Genomic DNA, 24,437 nt, shown 5'->3' with positions numbered 1-24,437 from the left:
TGCCTCCAGAACTCTGGACGTTTTTAAGAAGAGACTGGACAGCCATTTGTCTGAAATGGTACAGGGTTTCCTGCCTGAGCAGGGGGTTGGACTAGAAGACCTCCAAAGTCCCTTCCAACTTTATTATTATTATACAACCCATTCACAACCAACTTGTTACTTATTTATTTGGGGTGGGATCCAGGCTTTCTGACAGAGTTGTGCTAATATGGAAAAGAGTCCCATCCTCAATCCAAGGGTTCTTTCCTTGATTAGTTTCCATCCATTGCTTCTTGCTCTGTCTTCAGGTGTTTTGGAGAATAGGTTGACCCCTTTTCTCTTCTCAAATATTGGAAGACTGCTACCATGTCACCCTTAGTCTTTCTCTTTGTTAGACTAGACATACCCAGTTTCTGCAACTGTTCTTTCATGTGTTTTAGCCTCTAGTACCCCAATCATCTTTGTTGCTCTTCTCTGCACTCCTTCTAGAGTCTCAACATTTTTTTTATACCATGGTGACCAAAACTGGGTGCATATAATAAATCCTTTCCTCCACTTAATGGAATCATGAAATGATGTGGAACTGAGTTGCATAAGAGTCATCTATGGGACAGTGCTTTTAGCCCAAATGATTAAAAAGTGCTATCCACTAGTCCACAGAGCAACGTTTCAAATATCAATATTCTATATAGGATTATGAACTCTTGAAGAAAGAGTGTGTCTGAAATGTAATGCAGGTAGTCTTCATTTAGCAACCACTATTGGGACCAGAACTTGGTCATTATGCGAAGTGGTTGCTAAATGAAACTACACTTATCATCTTACTACAGCTTTCCTTTGCTTTACAGATGTGAAAAGGTCATGAATGTGAGGACTGTGAATGGTTGCTGTACAAGGCAGTCATTAAATGAGGATTAACTAAACATTATGATTAAACATTTACAGTGTGCTTCCTTGCAGCACCATTTATAGGAGCACATTTCTTCTGTCATATTTTCATTTTTATTTAATACATATCTTTTTTAAACAGCAAAAATATCAAAGAAAACCATACCAGGAAATTTAAATTATCAGTATCTTGTGCTTATGCTGCCTCTATTATTTCTGTGCAGTAGATTAATCTGAGATACAGTGATTGGCCCAATGTCATTATAAGCCTCATGACTCCAGGAATTCTATTTTTTAGAGTGAGAGGGTTTTAAAACTATTTCACCCAATTACCCCTTTTCCTGATCTCAGGTAATGTCATTACTTCATAAAAACAAACAACAAAAGAACCCAAAAGATCCTGTTCTTCACAGCAGCAGTCTCAAACTGGATTTTGAGTCATAAATAAGCAATTACATATTGCTCCATTACCTTCAGGATAATGCCTACATTATTCTCAATGTAAGAACCGCTGCTTTAGAGGAAAACAAACACATCAACAAAGAAAGGTTTAATTTAGCATATAGTTACCCAATATGCTTGCTTTGCCTATATTTGTTATGGACTCCCCATAATGCCGCCGAGACATGACAGGAGATGTTGTTGGACTGGGTAATGTTGTGAGAGATTCAGGGTCAGAAACAGAGGTAGATTCTTTTGTTAGGTTGAGAAAACTTGGCTTCATGTGTTCGTAAGGTAGTGGATTTGTGGTATTATACCAATGTATCTGCACAGGAGAAATATTACTGTAGTGCTTCAGAATTAAAGGTTCTAGTCTATAGGCCTGCAAATAGGAAGACAAAGAAAGAAACTGTGAACAAGGAACATTTTAGATATATACATTCTTCATCTGGTCAAATATCTACCCATTTATCACTTAAATGCTTAAGTAATGTTCCTTCTCTTTTCACCTCCATTTAAAAGTTTTAAACAATATGACTGATGCAGAATCCAATCGGGGTCAGTCACCGGGACCAGAGGTTTGGTCTTCTGAGTTTTCGGACTTGTGCTGGAGCCCATCCTCAGGGAACCTCTCTATTCCATTTGAGGGATTATTCTATGCATAGTATTTACGTGGTGCCACATACAACCAGGCACTACATAAATAGTATGCATAGAATAGTCCAAAGCATACAGTATATTCCATTAGGGAGAAGTTCCCTGATGGGCTCCAGCATGAGTCCAAAAAATTGGAAGATTAAACCTCTGGTCCCGAACGGATTCTGCAACATTATCCTGGGACACATATACAGTATTTGCCTTCATTCATAATATGACTGATCTAAAGATCCTGCTGCCTAGAAAAAAAAAAAAAGAATTACTGTCCTGCAGCTTCATATGAGTTTTATACAAACAATCATTTTAGCTTATGTTAGAATTGAGAATATTTTAAATTAATTTGTACTACACATTGTTTTAAAATAAGCAACATATGTTGATTTGGCATATTTGCACAAGGGCAAGAAACATCAGCAATATACATGGAAATAATGAGCAATTTGCCTTGCTAGGTTTTGCTAAGGATACTAGTGCATTAAAGATCAAGTAAGTTTTTGAATAAATTGTTTCCTTTTAACATTTCTAAAACAACCATCCACCAATTATGAAAAGAAAAATGCAAGAATTGATGCTTTGATTTTCTACTAGTATAATACATCTAGTTCATGCAGTTGATGTTTCTGATGTTTCGACATTTCTTCGTATTTTCTTTCATATTTGAGTTATTGGGAGTTAGGCGGCTATAAATTTAATAAATATATAACCACATGACCAAGAAAAGAAAAGAAAAGAAAAGAAAAGAAAAGAAGAAAGTGAGACCCTGAAGAAAGACTGAAGGCCAAGACACACATTATGTACTAGAACAATAGTCTTACTATGGAAGTCCCTTTGCAGAACTTAATTTAAAAAGGCTATTCTTTTGTGTGACTGAATTCATTAAGGAAAATGTTTCTGCCAAGTTCAACTAGAAGTGACAATTGCTTGGTAGCCTGTGATATCCAACTTCAAAAAAAAAAAAAAAAAAGCTTATAAATGTGTGACTTATCCTTGTACGTTATCTTCAAGTCCATCAACTCTGAATTCATCTGTAATGGGGCCATCAAAAATGGTCATCGTCCAGTTTACCAAATGCTTTACTACAGTCTAAGTATACTTCATCCATAACATTCTCTTGGCCTACTAATCTAGTTATTTTGTAATGTAAAAATGTAATAAAATTTGTTTGGCATTACCTATTTTTAACAAATAATACTGGGTTCTAGTAATCACTCTGTTTCTTTCTAAATGCTTGCAAACTCACTACTTGATCAACCTTTTTAAAATTTTCCCAGATATTAAGGTGTCAAACTCATTGGGCTGTGTTTTGGGCCACTTTTTTCACTTTTCATAAAACTGCAACCATGTTACCTCTTCTCCAGTCTTCTGGAACTTTTATGGTTCTGAAATGGGACAGAAGAGACAGCGGTTTCTTTGGCACCCTAGTATGTAATCCATCCAGGCAATTAGACTTGAATTTATTCAAAGCAGCTAAGTGTTCTATCACAAATTCCTGGCCTATTTTGACCTGCATGTCTCTTCTGCCCCATTTCTGAAGCTGACCATTTTTCTTTTTGTGAAAAGACAGATGCAAAATAAGAATTAAGCAGTTCAGCCTTCTCCAAGCAGCAGATTGACCATTTCCTTCACATTCTTCCTCTTCTGCATATACTCCAAAGAGCATTTTTAAAAAGGATTTAATTGTGACATTCAGTTCATTCTAAGCCTTAGCCTTTCTAAAAATTGTAAAATAGGTTTTAAGGATTTGAACTATTTTTCTCATTTTCTGTTTTTATGATCCCCCCTTTCCATGTTTAAATTCCATGTTTTGTTTCTCTATTTCTCAGAAAGCTCTTTATGCCACCATACTGGTCTCATTAGCTGTTTCCTATTTTTCTTTCTCTTTGGTATTGTGTTTGATCCTTAATTACCTCATTTTTCAGAATTTCCCAATCATCTTGAATTGTTTTTCCCTTCAGGACTTCCATCCATGGAATCCTTCAATTTATTTCCCTTACAAAAAAATCCTGATGTACTATGGCCTAATAAACTTCACTGCCATTTTAATCAAAATTTTGCTATCTGAGCGGCTCCATGATAGCTGCCTCTGTTCTGTGAAAGCTTGCTACTATACTAACACTCACCACTGGATCTGTTGGATGAAAAATGTTTAGCAACCGGTTACAAATTTTTCTGGGTAGAATGTGATCTTGAGTTCCACTGTTTCCTGGACGGATGCCACGCAAGGCCAAAAACACTGCTAATGGAGATCCCATACAGAAGAAATTGTCCACCTATGGAAACATTTCATTTGATATTAACAGGCAGAGTAATAGGCAGCTGGTCTAGCACATAGCAGGAAACTTTGAAGTAAGGAAGAAGAGCTGTGATCTCATTGCCTTGAGAAACAATACAAATTGAGGAAAGCCACAGTTTAATAATGAATTGATAATCTTTTTGGATTGTATGATAACCAAAGAAAGCTATGTTACAAAAATACCATAGCGTGTTTTTGGTTTCCTGAGAACATTTCAACTAAAAGAAATATTTCATGAAAGGTTGGGGGAACCTGGGTGCTTAAAAACAACTCTTCAGAATATTTCCAAAGCAGAACAGAAATCTGTTTTGCTGTGCCAATATTAAGAAGGTTGTAGTCATTACTTAACTGCAACTTAGGAAAGCTGGGTTTTTTTTTCTCTAACAAAAAGTTCAAGGGAGATACAGAGATATGAGGGAAGGGCCACGGGAAACAGGGAGTGGAGCCACAGCTAGGGGACAATCAGATATGTTATATGCCTGCACGTGGGGTCCCAAACATTTAAGGACCGTTTCCTGGTTATATTGGTAGTTATAGTTATAATTTTTTTGCCGCTGATAGACAGAAACATACATTTATTTATTTATGTCGTGTTTGCGCATGGTTCTAACTGATCTTATGATTGTTACAGTCCAGAATCATTTGTCTGAGATGGGTGGCTATAGAAACTGAATAAATAAACAAATAAGAGGCAGCTTAATCAGCAGCAGGAATGTGGGTGTGGCAAACATCCCAGAAGGGACCCTCCCTAATTTCTTGGGTTCTAAAGGCAACTGGGGAGCAATTACTTTCAAACTTGCAAGATTCTGTTGTTGAAACCTTAAAGTAAAACTCTGGCTCATCTGGGTGTGCTTTCTGTCCGGGTTACCATGCGAGGCTGCCAGAAGATGAACAACAAATACATCTTAACATTTTTAATATCCAAGATCCTAGTGAATCCAACATGCCAGGATATAACGATTGAAGATCTTTAAAAAAGTCTAATACCAAATATAATTATTGTACAGTAATTTCTCATAAAATTAAACTACAGTTATTAAGCTGTGTTCAATATCAGAGATATGACTTCTTCAAAACAATCTGATCACAACTTGCAGATATACTGATTAGTTGATGGTAATAGATGCCAGCTTCCTATTATGCTCATATTCCTTTGTATAAACTGCTTTTAAAAATGATTTTTTAAAAAACATACAAACTGTTAGTTGGATTGAGGTGACAAGGGAGAACAAAATTGGGAAGAAAAAGGTAAATTCACACTATTTTTGGTGGTGTATCTTTTAATGTTGCAGAGACAAAAAAGGCTTGAGGCAAAAATACTATCCAAATTTGTACAGCTTCTCTTCCACTGGGAGTGCCTATATTGAAAACAATTCACGATGTACAGCCAAGACCAGCTAAATGATGTTTGATAGCCTGACTCAGGTCAACAGGTGCCATGCCCTTCACTCTTTGGTTATTTCCTCCTATCCTCTGTTATATAATAAGAACAATAGTGCCTTTTCTGTTTGAAAATAATCCATTTCCTGGTAATATTTGAATTAAGAAATTTTGTGTATGGAAAATGTATTTGTAGATCTATCTAAATTGAAAGTAGAATTGGTAAAAAAAATTGATCAGCTTGTTAAAATTCACTTATCAGAAAGAAAAAAAACATTCCTTATCTATTCATACCTTGAATTTTAAGGCAGGTGTTTCGGCTACAGTTGATGTCTTTAGTCCATGCAATCTATCTTCTATCTCCCTCAACCTAGGAGAAAATTAACACTGACATGAACGCTTTTAATTAGAACACCCTGTCCATTTTATTTAAATCTGTTGTTTTTCATATATATGGCAGCAGTAGAAGAGAAGAGATTTTATTTAGAACAGTGGAGAGAAAAAAATCATCCTTCTCCCCATGGTCCATCTGGCCCATCCCCTAGTGAAGAACTGAATGATTATTAAGAAATGTCCCTGACCTCCCTAAAAGGCCTTTATGTAGACTGAAGCCCTCTAAATGCTGCATGCATCATTACATTACCTCTGCCAGTGAAACCTAAAAAAAAAAAAAAAATGGATAGAAATGGCCTTCAATAGTTATTTTACTAAGGCACAGCTAAACTAAGATCTGCCTATGTATCAAACCTCTCCTGTTTTCTCAAAATGGTGCTGAATCTACTCATGCATTTTCTTCATGCCACAGATCTCTTTAGTAATTCAAGGATATTTTCTTACTGTTTCTTGGTTAAGTAAAACTCTTCTAGCAAATGCTGCTCCTCATAGGTCATCCAAGAGTGCTCCAGAATATCATATTCCTTCTCAAGTAACTGTTCATAGAGCCTGACTGGATTCCATCCTGTCATGATATCATACGTAATCACACAACCTAAGGAATGTGATACAATAGACACTTTTCCTTTTTTTCCTGTAAATTCTGGATTCCGGGAACAGAAAAGTGTGTACAAACGATTCATCTCTTGCTGAAGGCCTTTAACCAGCTGTGTTAAAAGTATCGGGAAAAGAAACAGAGAGAGAGAGGAGAAAAAATCATTTAAAACTATTCTGCATATTGTTAGGTTCTGCATTCCTGCAAATTTTATGGCCAATCAGATGGTCAGAAAAATCTATGTAGAGCAACTATGTAGTAGCTTTTAAATGTATCATTTAAGTGAACAAAGAGCAAAGTCTTCTAAAAAGCTAAAATATAAAGATTCCTACTTAAATTATCACACTTGCATCTTAACCCCTTAAAATGCCAACTATTTAACAATATGTATTAATCACAAGCAACCTGTCTCCAGGAAGAAGATACCGAGGCTATTTAGATGATTGACAAATTAGAACAGATTGAGACAAAGTAATTTGCAACAGAGGATTAAAATAAACTTTGTGGAACATCTGCTTGGAGGCACCAAGGATCATCAAGTTTTCTACTTTGATGTAATCAGATCAAGCGGCACAAATATGTAAAGGAATATCATAGGTAGCAACTAAAGGGTTGGGCTAGAAATTTGCATGCCATTTTAGTTCTCTTAGGAATGAAAGCTAGCTAAGTGACTCTGGGCCAGACACTCACTCTTAGCCCAACATATCTCACAAGATTATTGTTGGGAACATAGGAGGTAGCAACATTGAATTGTCCCAACATAAAGATGGGATAAACATTTAATAAATAAGTAAATAAGCCCCATCTCAGAAGGTCAGAACAATCAGCTCTTTAGCAAGCATATTTATGATCTGTTTCTGTTGAGCGGTGCAGTCCATTTGAAAAAAAAAATAGTTTTTTAATGCATAAGTTCTAAGCGTGGGGGAGGGGGACCTGAAATATGATTTGTGATATGAGATAAAATAAATGGCCTGGCTATGAAAAAAGAGAAAAATTGCAAAATGAGAAAAAGATAGTAGTGACTTTTGTAATATACAGTAGTATACTTAATTTGTTAGAAGTCGATACTGAAATATTTATTTGGTGTATCAGAAGAATCTGACCTGCTTTCGACCTTCTTCCTACTATGGAAATTTCTTATTATAATGTTAGCCTGACCCTTTCTAACTAAGTAAACTTCAGATGTGTGGCCGACCCTGCCTAGTTTTTGCTTGCTGACTCTATCGTACCTTTTAAAGATTTTTCTCCTTTTTCATAGCATGACCACTAAAAGTTGTACACCTCTTCACTATATAAATATTTATTCTATTTATCATACCAAGACTATCCTGGATGCTAGAATCCATCTTTTGTTTATTATTTTATTATTCTTCAAAAATAGTTTCCTTTTTAAATTTTAAAATGTCTACTGACACTATACTATCTGACTGATTATTATTTTTTTTTTAATGTAACTTACAAAGCACATTTCTCTCTCACTCCTACAATCAAATTTTTCATCCTAGTTGCTGGATTACCTTCTTAAACCACTGAACATTTTTGAATTCTTTAGGAAAATCTCCTAAAGCGATGGTTATCCTCTCATCCAATGCATAGTTAATTTCATTTGGAACTGAAGGAAATAGCGTATTCCTATGCAAAAATATTAAAGGGGATTTATCTCTTCATACCGTAGAAATATTTCCTACTTCTACATTGCAGCTTTTTGCTGCAGCTAACAACTGATTCTTTGTAAGATAAACACTGTGATCTCATTATTTGCAAACTGCTCCTTGGTCCACTTCCTAGTCCATGCCTACTAATTAAATAAGCAATCCAACACACTCAAACAGCAATGGAACTACTGTGCTTATACTGTGTGAGAAAATTATCAGTGAGAATTCCATTAGAAAAACCATGGAATTATTTTTGTAAAGAATAATTAAAGTTGCATTTTTATATAAAGTTGGATTATTACAGAAGTTGTAGAGGATAATTAAAGTTGGGTTTAATTCCATATTCAGTCATCAAAGCATATAAAATATCCTGCTGAATCTGGCTAAAGCAGTGGTTCTCAACCTTTCTAATGCCGTGACCCCATAATACAGTTCCCCATGTTGTGGTGACCCCCAAGTGGGTGTGGCCACCAATAAGAGGGAGTAGGACAGCTAGGGAAAAAGGAAAAAATGGCGGACAGCGTGGTTTGGCGACCCCCGTGAAATGGTCGTTCGACCCCAAATGGGGTCCCGACCCACAGGTTGAGAACCACTGGGCTAAAGTATAGTGTGAAGGCAAGAAACGTTCCCACTGATGTTTTTTGTTGAAACAATATTTCATGCCACTTCTAATCTTGGAATAAGGTAGTTACTGATAGATTTATTCGTTACAGATGTATCTAAATCCCTTCCAAGTCAAACTAGTTATCATTACTGCATCTGTGATACTTACTGTAATTCCATAATTTCATGGCATATTGGGTATCTAAAACTACATCTGCAATAACACAACAGCCTAAGACAGTGATGGCAAACCTTTTAGAGACCGAGTGCCCAAAACCCGCCCCCAACCCCCGCTCCAACTCCCGCCCTGCCTGCTCCATCCCTGCCCGCCCACAGGGCCATGCACTGCTTCAATGGTCCACCGTAGCAGATCACCCAGGCAGCCCTGCAGCGCCATGGCAGCCACGCCCTCCGCCCACACCCTGCAGCATCATCTGCACGCTATGGAGCGCGAGGGCGGAGTCTTGTCCCTGCTGCCGGCTATGTCCTTGACTGCGCTGCTCCATGCAGGCCATGCCAGGGGCGACTCTCCTCCAGGGGGGCTTCTGAAGAGGAGGGGGCCACAGGAGGAGACGAGGCTGGGGTAATGGTGCGCGTACCCACAGAGAGGGCTCCGAGTGCCGCCTCTGGCACGCGTGCCATAGGTTTGCCACCACTGGCCTAAGACAAACAATTTTCAGCCTCATCTGGCTCACAAGTCACTGCAAATAAAACATGTTGACTTAGTTATATATTTGATAACCTGTGTAGCCATCACATTATAAGAATGGACTATAAAAATTTATCATCAATAACCGTGATTAATTGCACATTCCCCCCAATGCTGACAAAAAAAGTGAGATTTATTTAATGGATCCACTCCACAAATTACGTGTGCTCTGAATCAAGTCTGTATTGGGCTACTCAATTGCTTCACTGCCCAGCTGAACTGTAGACACTCAAAGAGGATGACATATTTAATTATTATTACATCCCACTATCACAGCATAACTTAGCATACTTCTCCCTTGCCTCTTGGTTGGTAAATGGGAGACTATGAGCTGATACTTGTAAGGTCAGGTTTAGTAATCATGGGCATCAAATTATTTTCAACATCCCAACTAATGTTATCATTGTATCTTTTGGCACACACTGTCTGAAAAAGTTACTGACCCTACGCAATCACACAGTTTGTGATTTGACTGTAGGACTTCCAACTGCAGTGTCAACGCTGCTAACATCAGATGTTCTTGCTTTTGACAACAGATGAAAAAGCAGCCATTTTCTCTTTTCCCTTTTTCTTGCTTTTAGAGTTAGTTGGTGCAGGGAGGGGGATTGGGATGCGAGCTCAGTTAGCAATAATAATAACTCTGCCATGGGAACTCAAAGACAAACTGGATCCGGAACTGATAACATTTTGGCGGGCTGGAGAGCTGGGGAGAAAGCCCGCGCTATTAGCTTATTGGGGAATGTGCTTTATGACAGGTTATTGAGGGAGGGGAATTTAGTTTTGGGTTCAACTATGTAGTGCCGATACTTTGTTTCCTGAATAAAAGACTCTTTAAGGAAAACAATGCCTCAAAGTTCTTTTGAAGGGTTTCATCTGTTGGAACCATGACACGCAGAGCCCTAGCATGCGGGAAATATGAGGTCTCAGATAAAGAAGCGATGAATGTGGAGGTGCTCTATGCAATAGCTTCTTTTCTAAACAACCTCTCTTCTCTTTCTTGTTTGACACTAAGGACTCCCTCTTTTAGAGTGCTTCTATTAACCTGAAGCCTGGTTATCATGAGGCTAAGAACCAAATTAGAGAAACTAGGAGGTCAGTTCTAAACCTTCACTTTTCCTTCTTGATTAGAGAATTCCACTGAATGGTTTGACCCAAAACATCATTTTTTTAAATTTATTTCATCTAATTTATACAGCATTTATATATGTGCAATTATTTCCTGCAGGATTCCATATCATCTGTACACTCTTTAATATTTCAAATGATATAATCATGCCAATCTGACTGAAAGACAATCTTTCCTGACATTTTATTTGAATTTCTCTCACTACTGCTTTTGCCACCCAATACTCAGTTGTCATTTAGTTTACCCATATTCAAAATAAAAATTTGAAAAATGTGACATACAGAACATATGTACTTTTATTAACTGAAGAGTATGGTAAGAGGATTGTGCCTGGTTTTTAAATAAAACAGAGGATGAGCAGTTATTTTGTTCCTATGCAATGGAACTTCACACTGGCCAGACTCTCCTTTAAGGTAATAGAGAAACTGAAGTATGTTTAATTGAAAAAGTTTTTGCTAGCCCATTATTTGTCCTCACTTAAAAAAAACAGCTAACAACACACATACCTCATCTCTATAGAGGGGACTTGTGTAATACATTATGTCCATTGCACTACTGTTAAGTAAATCCCTTAGTCCACGAACTTTATCTGGAGTAATAGAGTCAACAGTGTCTAAAATGAAAAAAGGAGAACCAGATTAAGGTGTGATAAAATCTTAAATAGTTCAAAATCAACAATTCAAAACATCTAAATCCATAATTATTGAAAATAATAATAATAATCATTAAAAACATAATAATCATAATAAGAGTTGGAAGGGACCTTGGAGGTCTTCTAGTCCAACCTCCTGTTCAGACAGGGAGCCTTATACCATTTCAGACAAATGGCTGTCCAGTCTCTTCTTTAAAACTTCCAGTGTTGGAGCATTCACAACTTCTGGAGGCAGATTGTTCCACTGATTAATTGTTCTAATTGTCAGGAAATTTCTCCTTAGTTCTAGGTTGCTTCTCTCTTTGGTTAGTTTCCATCCGTTGCTTCTTGTCCTGCCTTCAGGCGCTTTGGAGAATACCTTGACTCCCTCTTCCCTGTGGCAACCCCTGAGATATTGAAACACTGCTATTACATCACCCCTCGTCCTTCTCTTCATTAAACTAGACATACTCAATTCCAGCAACCGTTCTTTATGTTTTAGCCTCCAGTCCCCTAATCATCTTTGTTGCTCTTCTCTGCATTCTTTCTAGAGTTTCAACATCTTTTTTACATCGTAAAAAGACCAAAACTGGATGCAGTATTCTAAGTGTGGTCTTACCAAGGCATTATAAAGTGGTATTAACACTTCACATGATCTTGATTCTATCCCTCTGTTAATGTAAACTAGCACTGTGTTGGCTTTTTTGGCAGCTGCAGCACACTGCTGGCTCATATTTAAGGGATTGTCCACTAGGACTCTGAGATTCCTCTCATGGTTACTAATATTGAGTGAGGTACCACCTATATTGTACCTGAGTATTTGGTTTTTCTTGCCTAAATGTAGAACCTTACTTTTTTCACCATTGAATTTCATTTTGTTAGATAGCACCCAATGTTCAAGTCTGTCAAGATCTTTCTGTATCTTAAGCCTGTCTTCTGGAGTGTTGGCTATTCCTGCCAGTTGTCTGCAAATTTGATGAGTTCCCCATCTATCTCTTCATCCAAATCATTGATGAAGATGTTGAGGTGCACTGGGCCCAGAACAGAGCCCTGGGGCACCCCACTAAACACTTCCCTCCATGTAGAGGCAGTTCCATTGAGGACCACATGCTGACTATGGCTAGTCAGCCAGCTATAAATGCATCTGGTGGTGATGCTGTCTAACCCACATTTTTCTATCTTATCATGTAGTAGGTTGTGGTCTACTTCAGTGGTTCTTAACCTGGGTGATATTGCCCCCCTAGGGGGCGATTTCATTTTTCAGGGGGGCGATGGAACAAAAAGGGGCGATGCGGGGGCGAAGGAACGAAAAGAAGCGATATGGGGGTGATGGAGCGAGAGGTTTTGGGGACACTTTTGAGACTTTTTCGTACACTGTATATCTGTCGTACAATCACTGTATATCTGTTGTACAAAAACATCAGATTGTTCGCTATTAGTGGATTGAATTGTGTTTTCAAATGTTCCTCCAGCTAGCTTCAGTACAGAACGCCGTACATATGTGAATACGCATCGGCTTCATTTTCGAATTTTGTTGTGCTCTATAAAACATTTTGTGCCTCTTTGTATTGTACTTTTTTAGCATGCACTCCAGTTCGATATTATATTTTCTTTGTGTCTTATTAATCCTTTTTACAGTGTGCGTGACTATATATATTTTCCTCAAATCTTAATTTAGTTTCAGAGTTTTCGTCTTGAAATTCTTAGTTCCTGCATTGCGGTTTGTTCTTGTGCCCTTTTTATATTTCTTTTTGTGTCTTAAATTTCACTTGTAATTCAATCATTAAATGTTACTGTTTTTATTTTCGGGCATCTCACTTTCTTGCAATTGAATTTTGTTTTCAGTGGTCATTACATTTAAGTGTCTTGAATAAATAAGATAATAATGAAATACATGTGTCATGAAGTTTGGGAATAAAGTGATGGATAGCACCAAAATTTTTCACACAGTTGAGATATGGGAAAAAGACTGGAAATAAATTATTTGCATCGATATGTCCTGATGACAATTTTAAAGAAAACAAAAAAAGTGTTTGCATAAATTGAAGAATTATTTCCTATGAGAGGTTATGTTGGGGGAGGGGGATGATGACAACTTCCTCATTGGCTCAAGGGGGCGATTCGTTCAAAAAGGTTAAGAACCACTGCTCTACTTTATCAAATGCGTTACTGAAGTCCAAGTAAAATATATCCACAGCATTCCTTTGGTCCACTAATTTTGTCACTTGGTCAAAGAATGCAATATGTCTGGCGTGATTTGTTTTTGACAAACCCATGTTGGCTTTTGGTAATGATTTCGTTTGCCTCTAGGTGTTCGCTGATTCGTTGCTTGATTATCTTTTCCAGAATCTACCCAAGTATTGAGGTCAGGCTGACAGATCTGTAGTTTCCTGGATCCATTTTTTTTCTTTTTTGAAGATGGGAACTACATCAGCTCTTTTCCAGTCCTCTGGAAATTGCTCAAGTCTGTGATAATTTGCTAGTTCATCACTACCAATATTTTCCTTTTATATCAGTTTAGGGAGCTGAAGGATGTTTGGGATTAAATTTAGAGCCAACTGACCTAAAAACAACCCTATATTAAAGTGAGCAGATAGTATCCAGAAACATTTATAATATGGATCACTGACAAGTAAAATTCAGTGCTAGAAAAAAAATATAAAAATGCTACTTTCCAAGTATCACCAATGTCATCAGATTTTAAAAAAGAGAAAGAAATACCTCCATCAAGTATAAGTTTAGATCGCCATTCCACTGGCAAGAATTCAACATGTGTTGCAAGGTTGCTAAAATATTTGTCTTCAATTTTTCTTGCAGTTTCCCGCATCCTAGAACATTAAAAGGAAACAAACAAATGTTAGATTGAAAAATGAGTACTTCCATGGATAACAATAATATGCAAAGCAGACATTTATAGGAAATGATCTTGCCTAAAGCTACCCAACAAAGGATATTCTTGGGATCTGGTTATCTTAAGAACCACCTTTCTCCTATTTCTGCTTGACTAGAAAGTTCTGGTAAAGTCAACATACTCCAGGTCCCAGCTGTAAAGCTCCATCATCTTGCAGGACCCAGGAGATGCACCTTCTTTATATCTCTCCTATGGAATAGCAATCTTCCTGAGATCTGCATAGCCCTAAGCCTGTTGTGCTTTCACAAATCTGTAAAAATCTGGCTTTTTCAGCAGCTCCTGGGAGAAAGTGAGGTGATTTGTTCTATGATAGTACATTTTGGTGTTCAATTATGATTTTGTTTAAATCCCTGGTGACTTGTATTTATTATTGTTTGCTTTTTCTTATTTTTATGCCACTATTTTTAACCCTCATATTGTGCAACCTGTGCCTCACTGGGGTCATTGTTTCAGTAACATTTTGTTACGTAAACAGGGAAACAGAATGACTATGGGGGGGGCAAAAAAGTTGTGGGAGTGAGAGCTCCTTCCTTCCTTCCTTTTTTCCTTCCTTCCTTCCTTCCTTCCTTCCTTCCTTCCTTCCTTCCTTCCTCTTTCTCTCTCTCTCCCACCCTCCCTCTCCTTCCCCCAACCTCTTATCAAAGTCTGATTTAATTTCACTTCTGAGAAGCAAAGATTTTTGCAGTATTCAAAGGTCTAGATCAGAGCAAAACACTGCTCAACTTTCTAAACATCATGTAAAAACTTCATCATGTTTATCTGATAAATTAAAAAAATCAGTACTGTAAAAGCATCTAACACAGTGGTTCTCAACCTGTGGGTCGGGACCCCATTTGGGGTCGAACGACCATTTCACGGGGGTCGCCAAACAAGGCTGTCTGCCATTTTTTCCCCCTTTTCTTGGGCCACGCCCCTGGCACCCAGTGATGTATAAGTGGTTGGGGGTCACCACAACATGGGGAACTGTATTATGGGGTCATGGCATTAGAAAGGTTGAGAACCACTGATCTAACATAAATTGTAACACATTGCAATTTAAAATCAGTACAAAAAGATATTTTGTAGTCTAATTAAATAGCACATACAATTCCTTAAACAGCTCTTATGTATACTTAAAATTAACATATTTATATGTTGCAGCGTTCTTCCCATTTTCTGATGTAAATTAAAAATACAGGTTGCAAAAAACAAATGAAGAACTTACATGGCAGTATTCCTTATAATCCTTCCTTGCTCTATTTTCTGTCCAATGCCATGCACAACAAATACAATGTGAGTTGTTGGAGAAGGCTTGTCTTCTAATGTAGCTTCTTCAACATAGCCTCTATGAAGTCTGGTCCCACTACTTGAAGCTGCAGAATGCAATTGGCATCATTTAATTCTTGAAAAGCCAATTACTTTGTGCAAAACCATCTTTCAAATGCCCAAGTAGAAAAGTTTCTTTAAATGTTTTTTTCCTCATTTGCTTTAAATACATTATACTGCATACTGAAAAATATACGTACACAAGATATATATATATATCTTGAAGGATCGCTTAAATGAAGAAGGAAAAGGATGGCACCAAGACTCTCTCCATACTGAGGATTTGGTAAAACTGATAGAATTATGCCTAAAAACATACTTTACCTTTCAAGGGACCACATACGAACAGATTAAAGGGACGCCAATGGGATCACCCATCTCGAGTATAATAGTGGAGGCGGTCCTACAACGGCTGGAGACCACAGCAATGACTAATATCAACCTAAATTTTGGGTCCGGTATGTTGATGACACGTTTGCGGTCACCAAGAGATCCAACAGGGTCAACTTCATGGACACACTGAACTCGGTATACCCGGATATTGATTTTACAGCAGAGGAGGAAAATCAGGGGTCCCTGGCCTTTCTGGATGTGCTGGTTAGCCGCCAGCAGGATGGGACCTTACACACAAGAATATACCATAAACCAACTCACACCAACAGAATCCTCTATTATAAAAGCAATCACCCAGTGGCCCATAAAGCAAGTTGCGTCAGGACATTATTTAAACGCATGGACTCACATTGTAATACAGCCAAGGCAAAACCGAGGAAAGAAACCATTTTTTCCGGACCTGTAAGTATAATGGTTACCCAGTTGAATTCATCAAGCGTCACAGCAGACCACTCAGACCCAGGGAAGAGTTACAAACCGATAAGGTAACAACACAAACCATACGTATCCCCCTTCCATATATTAACAATGTATCAGAGGCAACAGCTAGATTATTAGCTCCCTTTAATGTAAAAGTGGCCCATAAACCGGACCAGACTTTACGTGCCAGAATCATGCACCCCAAAGATCTGCTCCCCAATGAAGAAAAATCGTCGATAATATACAGGATTAAATGCAAGGATTGTCCCTGCAACTATGTTGGGGAGACCTCTAAGAGGCTAAAAACCAGGGTGCATAAGCACGCGCTAGCTGTCAAAAGATGCGAACAACACTCGTAGGTGTGGACCCAGATGACCAATTTTGGTCACAAGTTCGATCTTGCTAATGCACAAACCTTATCTAGGGATGCCACCAAAGGAGGCCGCCTACTTAAAGAGGCTTGGCTCTCCGACGAGAACTCCGTAAACCGCCATGTAGAACTCTGCCCAGCACACCAAACGCTGAGAACATGGGATAAACAATGTCATAATTCCCAACGAAAGCAATCCATTCACCCATCACAAGGTCAGAGAAATATGGTAATAGAGAGAACAACCTGTCGAAGTAACAACAGATTAACAGCATATACCATAGGGGAAATAGAGAAAGGGGGACAAGAAATGCACCCCGTAAATGCCTTAGGTATACATAACCTAACTCACCCCACGAAGTTAGGAGAAGATGGGATGAAAGTAATGCCACAGCTCACTGACAACCTTGCAACGGGTACCTGCGAGCAACCAGCAGAAGACCCCCCCTTTGGGAGCTTGCACATGAGCAAAAAAAGCAAGAGAGCTATTAAATGGTGGAGCAGAATCCAACGTGCATCTTGCAGATGGTTTGGCGGTGCAGGTGTGAGGACTACGAACGATGGACAAGAGAAAAGATCAGAGTGAACAGTGGGAAGAAGGCCCCCAAAATACCCTGGAGTACCCTCAGAGTAGGGCAACGCTCCCCATTAGAGGAGCGAATACAAGGATGTATCTGCCAGAGGCTTCCGGGACAGACATATGTTTGGCAGACTACTTTGGAAATGCCCACACACGCGCAGGAACAACAGGGTGAAAGAGCAAGAGGACCGGGTTGGATACACAGCCTGCTGACAGCCCTATAGGGAAAGAAGAGATACCCTCTGGGATGGGGGTGAGGAGAGGGAATGAGCCAAAATGTTTAGCACAATGTGATAGCTGGAGGCATACGAACAAAGCAAATACTGAGAGAAAGGGGAAGGAGAGAGCAGTGACTTTAAAAACTAATGGAGATACAGCGGACAACCGTAGATACAGGAGCAAAATGATCAAAAGGAAAAAGGGGGAGGAGGGAGCAGCAAGCCCGAGAATCAGTGGGGTGGAAGCAGACAATTGGATACACATGAAGAAAGCGATCGGTGAAAAGAAGGGAGAAGGGAGTACAGAAGCTTTAGAAATTAGTGGTGGGATAGCAGACAGCGGTGTAAGGGAAGGGATTGGAGGAAGGAAAGTGGATAATGGAATAGTAGCCTTGAAAACCACTAAGGGAACAGCCAATGCGTGCCTTCTAGGAGTAAAACAATTGAGGACGTTGGATGGACTGATGACCAGGTCCAGGAGCCATGTGCAAAACCGGCCAGTATCATAAAAAGGGGACTCCCATTGACTTGCTCCTATGCTCTGATGATATCGGTAGTGCTGGCCAATGAAAGCTGAGTATTTTAGTAAACGATTTCTAGTTTGATATTATCCTGGTGTTCGTATTTATTTGTTTTTTATTGCACGGCTTTACCCAGGATTCAAATTTTAACATAATTAGAGACATGTGTGTGTGTGTGTATGTGTGTGTTTATAATTTGAGTAGATTTAATAGCAAGATTAACTTTAACCCTGCAATATTACTACTTCAATAGCAGATATTTGTATGCAATGAAATACTAAGGTAATTAAGACTGAGAAAATCCAAGTTTAAACCATAAGCTCACTAGATAACTTTATGCCAGTTATTACATTTCTGCCTATTCTACTTAAGAGTTTGTGAAGATAAAATGAAAGGAAAACTCATACAAGAGTTTGGATTTCAAAAGAAAAGAAATATAGTTGCTATGAATAAATGATATTATATATATATAAAATACTGTATGTTTCTTTATCTTAGATTTGAGGTAGCCAAAATATCTTGAGCTGGTCAGCTATGTTACAGTTGAAAAACATCCCTTTATCACAAACATTTAGTAAGTTTGGCAGAAACAAAAAAAACATACTTTATCATTTTAGGTTGGAGAGCTAATTTTATAGTTACCTTTCTGAATAGCATACGTTCATTATTAAGTACAGTTCAGAAAAATAACCAGTTCAGTTTTTCACATTTTTCTCAGAACATACAATATATTCAACAGGGGTATTTTGACAATACACACAAAACTCTAATTAGTTTTACCTTTAGAAAAACCTAGCTTCTGAGAAACTGTTCTTGCAATTTTTGAAGTTGTTGCATCACTATACAGATATACCTCATCGACACTGTGCCAATCCACATGATTGCGACTCAGCTTCAAACTATGAACAGCTGTAGCAAAAAAAAAAAGGCTTTTAATTAAAAAAAAATAAAACAGGAACTGCACCTCTTCCGGAAATAGGCATAGCAAAAATACAGGGAGAAAGAAACACAAAAACAAGGGTATCGATACTACATATTAGCATGTTACTCAAATATTAAATTATGAATAATGAAAACACATTTGTAGCCAGTAATTTCTAAAATGATCCATTTTTTTCTAAAAGCTTAAAAATATGTGGGAATTTTTTTTGTTGATCATAGTTAAAGAACCCTTGTCCCTATAAGCTCTATACTCTATTTTCATCACTTGCTTCTGTTTAAGTATTGTAATTTTAACTATGCTTATTTTGATTTTAATAACTTATGAGTTAGCACGGCACTTCCAGCTATGTAATTTTCATCTGGACAGATAAATGAAGAGTGTGTAGAGTATACACTTCCTGGATATAACTGAAGATGAGACTATTCAGTTCACATAAAAATATTCAGCACTTAACTTCTGTGTAGCATGCATTTATTATTTAAAATAGGGAATGTTTGGTCCCTCTGCTGTTCCTTAAATAAATGTTAGCTGCCTGCAGTTCTCAAAAGTCTAATGCCATCATCTAGGAGTTTAAAATATTTATGTACTACTAAAGATTCCCATGATAAAACAAAGACAAACAAGATGACACATCTGTTGAAAAGATAAGATATTCACATGAATAGTTTTTGGAGCAAAAGAAAATTGTGCTTTAAAAGATACACATTTTTTAGCCATTCTCACATAAATGCTACTAGATGATAAACATAAGATAATACATTATGATGTGGTAAATTAGATGTTATATAAAAAAGCAGTCTGAATCCCACCTATGTCATTTTTATTCTTTCTAAGGACTAGAGGATTTGGGAGGAGAATATACGAAGTGGCAGAGTATTTTGCTGTTAGTAGTTTCTAAATTCTATATCCCATCTCATTGGATTTTTTTTTAATGCACTTCTTCCTTAAGTACATTTAGCCTACAGAGTAAAAATGTTTGACCTTAAAGATTGAATGTTATGAGTTAAATATTCTAAGTTCACTAAGATCAACCAAGGGTTTCCTCAGATGTGTGGAATTACCCTATAGATCATTAACTCATCAACTCTTACCCTGAGTTGTATAAATAAATGCAGGATATATACATATAAATGCATAGATATATAAATGTTGCTGATCAACAATAAGATGGTTAAGTCCAAACTTAGAAATAGATTTTTCAGAAATTATTTCTGAGGCCAAATATGCACACTGAGCACAGCTCTGGTGTTTTTTTTTTAAATGGTTAAAATAGGTGTAAATAATAGAAAACTGCCAAGGAAAGTATGCAAGAATGTCCATTGTTAAAACAAGCCCAAACAGTGATGACTCTTCCCAATGTTATTTTACTGGACCTGTGATAAGCATGAAGCCTGACAAAACTTATGGTTGTTTAAACAGTAATTATTTTCTTATGATCCCATGGTAAAAAGATAGGAAAAGTATTTTTTCCTACTTATGCTTTGAGAATTTTGTTCCTTTCTGAGAATGAGAGCACTGTTTTTATTCAGTTTTTATTCAAAACTCTTATGACAAGTCTAACAAAAAATGCAAATGAGCAAAGAAAAGCAATGAACTTATTTCTACAATACCTAGGGGCAAAACATCTGGTCCAATACCCATTTCTCTTCCTCTTCATTTTTAAAAATCTCTTACATTAATCCACTTCAATATTTTATAAATTATTGTCAGGTTTAATCAAAGAAATTTTATTAAAGTATCCAATTAGCTGAATAGGCATTTAATTATGATCTATATCAATCTTTCCGTAAACGACTGTTAAAAAAATCATTATCTGGACAGGATTTATTAAAAAAAACCCTTGCCCTTTTGTTGAAAGTGGAGGGCATCCCATGGCCAATGTTTATTAAGTAAATAATGTACAAAATATTTTAGAATTTTAATTGTTAGTATACTTTGTCAGAGTACCGCCAGCTTCTAATTTTCTTTGTAAGAAATAAAGGACGGGTGGTTTTCTTAAGATCCACAATGTCTCTTTTTTTGTTTTGTTTTAGAATCAGGAAATATCAAACATTGTGCAGAGGGGAAAGCACTTGGTTATCTAAATGCTCTACAGTGCTAGCTACAGTGTAAAGCTTCCTATACAAGGAGAAGATAAGAACACAAATCTGTGATTACTGTACCTTCAGACCACTTGCGTTTAACCCCTGTTGCTTCTGCATTCTCCTTATATCCTCTCCATTTGAACAGAGAATGGAGGGAGAAGGTAGGTAGATAGTTGACAACTAAAAGTAAAAAGACTGAGCTTCAAAGTGAACTTTTGAGAAGGTTCATAATTGGGAATGATAGGGAATTACCCTAAAAGTTAATGAACACAGAAAACAGAATAAAAATACTGTGGATAAATGCTAGCAAAACAGAAAACCAATGATTTTATGGGGAACCAGTTAAATGTGTAAATAAATAAATAAATAAATTCCCTTACTTGTTCATTGATACAAGTAAGATTATGTTTAAAGAGCAGAAAAACAACAGATAAGCAATGTAAAAATAAATGGGTTCATCCATCACCTGTGAATTCATAGATATATCACTCAGCAATTTTACTGGGATTATAAAGCGCAACTCTGTAACATAGGCTCAAGTTATTAGGCAGCCTAAGGAGATGGCTGAAAACAAGGGAACAAAGTAAAAGACCACTGGTCGCTTTCCAACTCTTGAATGAAAGACAGGAAATTCCCAACATGCATTATCTATAACAAGACTTCCATTCCTGAACAGCACTGGAGTTTCCCTGTGGTGGTAAATGCACATCCACTGTGATGCTTTCAATACTCATTTCAAGCTTCCAAGCTATTCAATGAGAATATTGAAAAAAGTGAAACCCCTGAAGATTACTGTGCTGTAGTTTGATGGACTTACCTTACCCCCCACAGGTAGATGCCAGTGCTGTTCAGTGTAGGAAGGGACATCACAAGGTGAATGAATGCTGAGGTATCTCACAAGTGGCAAGTTAGGAATGAAGAGGAAGCTGCTGTGCCCCACCTAAGAAACAGGAGAACAATAAGCACCACCAAGGTCAGTTGGCATTCAAACAGGGAGTCAAGCTCATTTGAAAGACAAAACGTGACAATTTAAAAAACTGAGCATAGGTTTGGAAGTCTCTGTTTGAACCCAAAACAAAAACAAAATCTTAAGTAGGTTACTGAGAATTAGATGCGGTGGTGCATTTACTGGACCCGACTGATCTAATCAAGAAAACATAAATTAAGATATTGAATAATGTTGTCCAAACCTCTGAATGGTCAGAGAAGCTGGTAGCTGCAACTAATTAGTAGCACCAAAAGAAAAATTTCTATATACAAGTGACTCCCTCCTATCAGATTGCTCAGTAGTCATTTTCATAATTTCCAAATGGCAATTATACATTATAATGAAAACTTTAACCACTAATGCTGATCCATTGCTCTCCTTAGAGAGAAATGCTCATTGTACGGCATTTACTCTATCTCATCTCCTTCCAATCAATGACTGCTGATGATATATTATTGTGTATACTTTTTCATTTGCTGTGGTTGGCAAGATAGAGAAAATTTTGTGTAAGATATTATCCTTTAAACAGGGAAGATGGCATCTAAAATCGTTGTAGAAATTTCTGTTCCAGGCCCAGAATAATAATTAATGCAGAAACAAAAGGAAAGTATTAAAGCGATGAATCTCAGAAGTTCTAAGATAAAATGTTATTGTTAACTTTGAATTCTGTTTTCCTACCTATTTAACTGTACAATCATGCTGTAAAATTTCTGGTAATTTACCAATTTCCCATTGTCCAAAGTCTGAAAAGACAGCCAAGAAATCAACGAAGCAATTGGAAACCAGAGAGTGAATTGTGCCAAAATGCATAACATGATGGGGTGTATGGAATACTACTTTTCATCTCATTATGGGATTTAGGAGCAAATACAGATGAAACATGTTTTTCTTTGAAATATTTTTTCTCTTGCCTGTTCCCAGAATCTAACCAGCAAGTAAAGAGAAAAAAAGTATCTTTGTGTATTTGTGTGTGTGCTTGACCTAGAACAATGGGGGCAGCTGGCAGTGGTGGATAAGTGGATGGCCAAAAGGCCAGAGATAGTGGAGGGGGAGATAGGCAGGTGGGGGAAGTTTAAGAGAAGACAGTAAGAGGCAGCCCTTTACATAACCACGGTTTGGGGTTGGGAGAGACCAAGCTGGGAATCACTTGGATTGGGCTAGGTCCTTGCTAATGACAGATAGGATTTATTTAATGACATCAACACGGACTGCCAAGATTGCCATCACTAAGGAATGCAATTATGTGAAAGTGCATATTATGATTGCATCACTTGGTAATAGACATTCTGATCCTAATTACCGTATTACCTCTATTACCAATATGCATACTAATACTTATTTTTAAGCTCCCTTCTCCTTTGTTATAGTTCTACTGTGAACCTTTAACCTATCCCAGCTGCTATTTAACATAGAAGATAAGCTTGGGCTAGCTTCAGTTCCATGCAAACAGTTTATGAAAAAACCTCAATATGGTTATTCTAAAATTGAAATAAAGTGATAAGAAAAATGCTACATACAGTTATACCAAACTGTACTATTTATACACCGTAATATGTAGCTTTGCCCTAGATTACACAATAAGCCAAACTAATGCCAAATAATATGAAGGACCTAGGGCTACAAATGCAGTAGCAAAGAGCAGGAAATGGTGTTGGCAGCATTCCCAGCACTGATTAACCATTTACTCTGGACAAAGAGCATTAAAGCTTACCAGTATCCTTTATGCTGACTGGATTCAATCAGAAAAGGAGGGATAAGATCAAGTGCTTTTCCTATCTTACAGTGTAAAAGGTCTCTTGCGATTTTAATAACAAGCAAAAGAAGATTCTTAGGCTGCATGGAAAGAAACGTGGTATCTTCTATTCCTAGTAGTTTAAGGTTCAATTTGTACAATAGGTAAGATAATAGATCTACAGTAGCTGATAAAACTGAGAGCACTCAGCTACAAGAACACTTCAACTTTTGCAGAAAAAAAATAGAACCTATCTCTTGTGTTTCTATTTCTATGAATTAAATCACCTTAAAAACTGCCCATCAGTGACTCTAGCAACTGAGGCTCAAAGCTGGGATACAGTAAATTGATTGCAGTCAGACTGCAACAGATTTCACGAAGTCTCAAATAGCTTTGCTATTCGTGATGATGGATAAAAAGATCACCCAATACAAAAAGGAGGTATTTTAAAAATGTTGCAGTTATTTTATTCTTTCCAACATCAAGAAATCAAACAAAACATAGTGATAAATCTGCTGGTCAACTCGGGATTTATCCAGCAAACTTTATGGCTGCAAAATCCAACTCTGTGTTGCATTGCCAGTTACATCCACCTGACCCACTACATCAGGGAGGCAAGAAA

General features: G+C 37.4%; 1 protein-coding gene across 2 annotated transcripts in view; it reads right to left on the bottom strand.

The window, feature by feature from the left end:
* DDHD1 (DDHD domain containing 1) overlaps positions 1-24,437 on the bottom strand; it is a 52,830-nt gene that overhangs the window by 2,484 nt on the left and 25,909 nt on the right. Inside the window, exons 3-11 of one of the 2 annotated variants that reach the window (XM_039320602.1) lie at positions 21,174-21,275; positions 18,849-18,977; positions 15,466-15,613; positions 14,072-14,178; positions 11,226-11,332; positions 6,476-6,738; positions 5,933-6,008; positions 4,086-4,235; positions 1,438-1,690 (exon numbers count right to left, since the gene is read on the bottom strand). In XM_039320602.1, the coding sequence (XP_039176536.1) occupies positions 1,438-1,690; positions 4,086-4,235; positions 5,933-6,008; positions 6,476-6,738; positions 11,226-11,332; positions 14,072-14,178; positions 15,466-15,613; positions 18,849-18,977; positions 21,174-21,275 (1,335 nt within the window). The remainder of the gene's footprint in view (positions 1-1,437; positions 1,691-4,085; positions 4,236-5,932; positions 6,009-6,475; positions 6,739-11,225; positions 11,333-14,071; positions 14,179-15,465; positions 15,614-18,848; positions 18,978-21,173; positions 21,276-24,437) is intronic. The other variant, XM_039320610.1, reaches the window with a different exon arrangement.

The sequence above is a fragment of the Crotalus tigris genome, unplaced genomic scaffold, assembly GCF_016545835.1.
Source record: "Crotalus tigris isolate CLP2741 ecotype Arizona unplaced genomic scaffold, ASM1654583v1 scf7180000017605.3043972, whole genome shotgun sequence".
NCBI lineage: Eukaryota > Metazoa > Chordata > Lepidosauria > Squamata > Viperidae > Crotalus > Crotalus tigris.
The sequence above is the reverse complement of the archived record's forward strand: the minus strand, read 5'-3'. Positions and strand labels throughout refer to the sequence as shown.